This window comes from Austrofundulus limnaeus, unplaced genomic scaffold, assembly GCF_001266775.1.
Source record: "Austrofundulus limnaeus strain Quisiro unplaced genomic scaffold, Austrofundulus_limnaeus-1.0 Scaffold107, whole genome shotgun sequence".
Lineage (NCBI taxonomy): Eukaryota > Metazoa > Chordata > Actinopteri > Cyprinodontiformes > Rivulidae > Austrofundulus > Austrofundulus limnaeus.
The window spans coordinates 959,145-964,414 of NW_013952509.1; the positions used below are offsets into that span (position 1 = coordinate 959,145).

Here is a 5,270-nt window from a genome sequence, read left to right on the forward strand (position 1 = left end):
TGAAAATTTCATGTCATTAGCACCTCTAGTAATATATTTACTGAGAAAAATGGTGACGTGTTCAATACTTATTTTACCCGCTGTATAATGCTAAAAATTACTTCATGCCTAACGTAAGTGACTGAAGTATGTCATTCGTTGATATATTCAAATAAATAAAATTATTTCAAACTTGTCCATGTGTAGACAGTCAACATGGAAATCACTGCAGTAATTATCTCGTGGCCACGACATAATTATTGTTTTGACTCAAACACACAAACTAACTAAACTAACAGTGAAACACACAAAATTACATCTTATAAAATCTAAACACACTTAATATAATAAATTTCACATTTCTCATTACTCACTCCTGCTCTCCATCGCTGCCAAACTTCATTCAACTTTTGTGTCTTTTACTTCCTCCTTCTGCAGGTTTGTTTTTTTTTTAATAAATATGAATAAAAAACATTTGAAGCAAACACAACATAAACATGAMCTTATTTTAGCCAGCTGAAGTGCAATCACATAAGACGCCCTGAGTGCACACCGTGGGGTTGTGGTTCTGGTAAAAAGTCGCTGTTGTTTATGTACTTGCAACTTCAGTAAACTTCTCATATTTAGCTTTGTGCAACTTGTTGTAGTGACGACTTATATTAAAATCTTTCATGGCAATTGGTGTCTCTCAGCAAACTAAACACATTGCTTTGCCATGAAATGTTTTGAACAGATAGTCCACCTCCCATTTCATCTGAGAAAGTAGATGTTTTTTGTTTTTTTTTCCGCCCAGCTTTTTAGCTATGACTAAACTACTCACTGGTAAAAAAAAATAAAAATAAAAAAATGAAGATGTGTGCGCAAGGTGGTGTCTGCATTGAATGCATCATCTAGTGGCAAACTTTGTCATTGCAACCAATTCAGTGCCACCGAGAACCTTTAATATTTGTCATTTCCAGAAATTAATCTAAGAATGTCTTTACGACCTGCGGGCCTTTACCTTCTGTCCCTGATACATGCTATTTATTCTAATTTTTTTCATGTTCAGAACCTGTCACTGTCACCTTATTTATAGACATGCTCATGCAATAACTGGTCCGAGTGCATTCAGGTACAATACAATTTAATTTAATTATCATTGCATACTTTCATTTCATAGCAACTCAAGTATGACTTTTATTGTAGTTTTTATCCTTATAAATTAAGAGAAAACATTCACTTTTTCTGAAGGACAAATAAAAATGAATGTGGAAATGCTTAAATACACACACACGCACAAAGAAAACTACTCACACACAGCGAGGGTTTTTTTTCTCTGTGATGAGAGGGATTATGGGATAAAGGAGGCAAGGCCACAGCAGTTTAGTTCAGTTTGGGACCAAAGCTGCTCCCAGCAGCAGCACAATGACAAATACAGATGATTGTCTGGCTGCACACAGGGGATCTGTACCGCCGGTAACACCACGACCACCGTGTTCAGACACACCAGAGCCTCCAATTGGGATTCGGGACCTGCAGTATCTWTTTTTATCTCGAAGGATTTAATTTCAACCAAAGCAGAATCTTTTAAGTAAATTCCGTGGATTGCAATAGAACGGAAAGGAAACCGATTTTTGCTGCTTCTAAGGATATCCTAAACCACAACTGATTATTTTGTTTTAAATTACTTGCTTTTGCAGAGCTTTGTTCATGGAATCATGGAAGTATTCATCTTTTATACAAGAGAAACTTTGCATTTTTACTTTGTGTCCTACATTGAACAGGCTTGATTTTCAWGGACAGTTTTGTTTTCCATATAATGACAATTTAATCTTCCATATACTTTGAGCTATGGCATGACGAAGTGATGTATCCAACCCATCAACAGCACAATGAAGGGATTAATCGTCTGGATTGTTACGGCGATGATGTCCTTTTATAGTATGGTTTGTTGACTATTTTAAAAATTGTTTTTTACCCTTYAGAAATGGCCACTTTGGCTCCTGATGCTATAGAACCAGCTTATATTTCTAATTTCTATGTTTCTAAAAGCATTWGTATTTGTACAACTTTTTTGACTCAGCAAAGTTATTTTATTAATTTCTGTGAATTTCTCTCACAGTGAGGCCACTTTCTTGTCCTGTCTTGATTCATTTTTCTCYATCCTAATATTTTCCCTAACGTTGTTAATGAAATCTGCAATAAGCAAGTCAGCTGTCGCATCAGTGCTTCGCTTTCCCTCGCTGTGCTCGCACAATTTTTGCACAGCACTGTTTGTATGTGCACCCATTGATCGGCCAGCTACGGGATCAATGAGCTGTTATTTGAATTTGGTCGATTGCACTAAGCAGAACTACATCACACTGAGAGATGCGAAGTCACACTAATTGGACTGAGAGGATTTTAACCAGTGGTGCACTAAGTGTGTCTCCAAGTACCTTTATCTGGAACAGAGGGATTTAGGAGTACAAAAACCTCCCCGTAAAGCTGAAGATTTGTTGCTTCTGTGTGACAAATTCTGTGTAATCCAGTTCTTTCATGCTTGCTTTCACAGATGGATTACAGCTGTAGTAAATTAGGTAATTGTAGCTTTATTTTAGGCTTGGAAATCAATAAAGTCATCAACTTGCTGTGTTTATACCATCTTTATTCAAGTTTCTGATCCCCTTTTGTTTAAACATTGACCTCACTCAACAAATGTAATAAGGGAATAGCTTCTAAAGTGTATTCTCATTTACATGTAAACTGATCCTTGTTTTCTTTTTGTGCCAGCCATAGAAACAAAACAGCTGGCTGGCCGCCACCTGGCCCAGGTTCCTGGGGAGGGCTGCAGGGGGCCCAATACACTTGGGAGAGCATGAACAACACCAGGGATGCCCGGGATTTCCTTACCAAGTATGTTTGATACTTACACTTACAGAAGTTTTGACATCCACCGACATCAAAAATAGAAATGGTAATTTTCAGGTTGTTCATTGCTGTRGCACCTTCTACAGGTACTGAGCTTGGATTTTTGATGTTGGGTATTGAATACAGACACAGTACACAATCATGGTGTTATATGAGCATTTTTTTAAAAGTAGAAATAACTAAATACAGCTAGATGTGTAACAAAAAATACAGCAGCCAGGTTATGAATCAGCATGTGTCAGTGCCTCAAATAATTCTCAGAGGCAGAGGAGCATTTATTTATTATTTGTTTATTTATACATACTAAGGGCACAGTTCTGTTTGKTTATGTGGACAGTTGTTACTTAAAACTGGTCTTGGGACTGGCAAACAGAAAAAGTTTGAACTCATTCAGGCATTAAATCCCATTTTCTAGTCTTAAGTCTAGAAATAAATGATCTACAGTACAAACACAAGTCAAGGCAGGAAAACACTATGAACACTAGTTCTGCTTTAAAGTAAATTGCTCTAAAGAATATAAAAAAATTCTTTGTGTTTTTTGCCAATGCTCACAATTTGTCTCCATAAATATGCTATGCCAAAACAAATCTTTGCCATATAAACAGGCAAATGCTCAAGTTGGATTGGCACTGAGATGCTTGCATGCAGAACTCAGGCACAAAGAATTCATTTCTATTTAGATTCTTTGGAAGAGCTTGCTGTAAGTGATAACAGATTTCCATTTCAGTAAGAAGACAATTGACAAGTTGCTGTTTTCTCTAGAACACCATTTCCTCCCTTATCTCATCATCTTTAGGCCTTATTCACCCTTTTTACACAATATATCAGTTTGATGTATGCCCTCTGCCATTTTGTTGCCACCAYTGGAAATAAATTATTTGTTAGGAGCAAGATTCTAAGAAACTCAATCTGCAAAGCTTTGTGGTTAATATTAAAAGCTTTCCCATTGTAAAAAATGTTTCAAGTGGTTTTGGCTGTACTGTTCTCTTTAAAGATAAAGGCTATATTTTAAATGTGTGACAAGTGAGAAAAGGGAAGAAAAAAATCCAAGAATAAAAGCATAATATTTCTTAAAGGAATATTAATTGGCTGTTGTTTTTTTTACATTAGAGTACCTTCTTATTATTAAGAAGAGACGTAGTTGAAGCCATTTGGGTCAAACAACATAAATGGCAGTATGCAATACTAGTCAAATGAATGAATCCATAAACAGCAGCTGAAGGCAGAAGCCTTGGTGCTCTGACTCAGGCTTAAAGCTACTGACTGGATGTACATCTACAACTGATTATCTTTTCAATCAACCCAAATCGAGCTGCAGCCAATCAGTATTTGCAAACACAGAATGGCTATAACTTAGCCATATCTGCAGTAAGTTTGATGTAATAGCAGAAGGTGGGCCCACAGAAAGTCAAACTAATGTAACTACCCATGGGGCCAACAGGGCCCCATGGGTAGAGGTTCATTCAACATGGTGCTCGCTGAGGAGCCCCTCCCACAGACATAAAGAATGAGATTGCAGATACAAAATGGGTTTTCTCTTCAGGGAAGCTGGATGCTTCTGTAGAAATGGGGTGAGAAGTTAAGCTATCCTATAAAAACTTGAAGTGGGTCACTGCAGGCATATGGCCTTGACWCCTCCCTAGTGAGAATTTTCAAGCCCGTCAAACTGGGAGGAAACCCCAGAGAAGACCCCAGGATGCTGGAGAGTTTATGTATCGTGGCTGGGAACACTTTGGACAACAAGTGAAGGATGATGGATGGTCCGATGGCTGGATGAATGAACATCCAGTCATAAGGATTTTTTAAAATCTGTCTAGTAATACATGATGTACTGTAACAGACAAACATAGATACAGTAAGTTCAAACGTTTTACCAAGGTTTTAGGTAAAAATCTTGCCCAAAATGCAGCACTTGGAGTATTTGTCGGGGATGATACTCAACTGCTACCACACAAAATYACGGAAAAATATCTGTATAAATGGTATAGACTTTTTGGGGGAGTTTCTGGCAAAAACATTAGCAATCTTTTGCCTTGGCATTGAGCAACAACAACTACCATTAGATTGAAAGTTCCAATCATGTTGGTTGAAACACGTGTCAACATAATTTAAAGGGACAATATTATGTGTTTCTCAGGCATACATTTAAATACTATACCATAATAAACTATCTACAGTATGTCACCTTTAGCTGTTATTAATATGCTGTTTTTTATGTTTAAGTAGAAATTAAACTTATCTTCTCATCACTTCCTCTTCTAAACACCTTAAAATGGAGGGGGGGGGGTTTCGTGCTCGCGAGGGGGAGTGCTACACTGAGTGAGAACTAATGTTAAGAGCTCAGCAGACAGTTTAAGTTTCACTTTCACTTTCACCGGAGAGCCTGCAGGAGTCATGGGCGG

At 37.4% G+C, this 5,270-nt stretch overlaps 1 protein-coding gene across 4 annotated transcripts in view; it reads left to right on the top strand.

Annotated features, from left to right (window-relative positions):
• LOC106521332 (FERM and PDZ domain-containing protein 4) overlaps nt 1–5,270 on the top strand; it is a 74,179-nt gene that overhangs the window by 45,573 nt on the left and 23,336 nt on the right. For 2 of the 4 annotated variants that reach the window (XM_014013866.1, XM_014013867.1), the window contains exon 2: nt 2,731–2,853. In XM_014013866.1, the coding sequence (XP_013869320.1) occupies nt 2,731–2,853 (123 nt within the window). Of the gene's footprint in view, nt 1–1,329; nt 1,905–2,730; nt 2,854–5,270 lie in introns of those variants that run through there. The other 2 variants (XM_014013865.1, XM_014013868.1) reach the window with 2 other exon arrangements.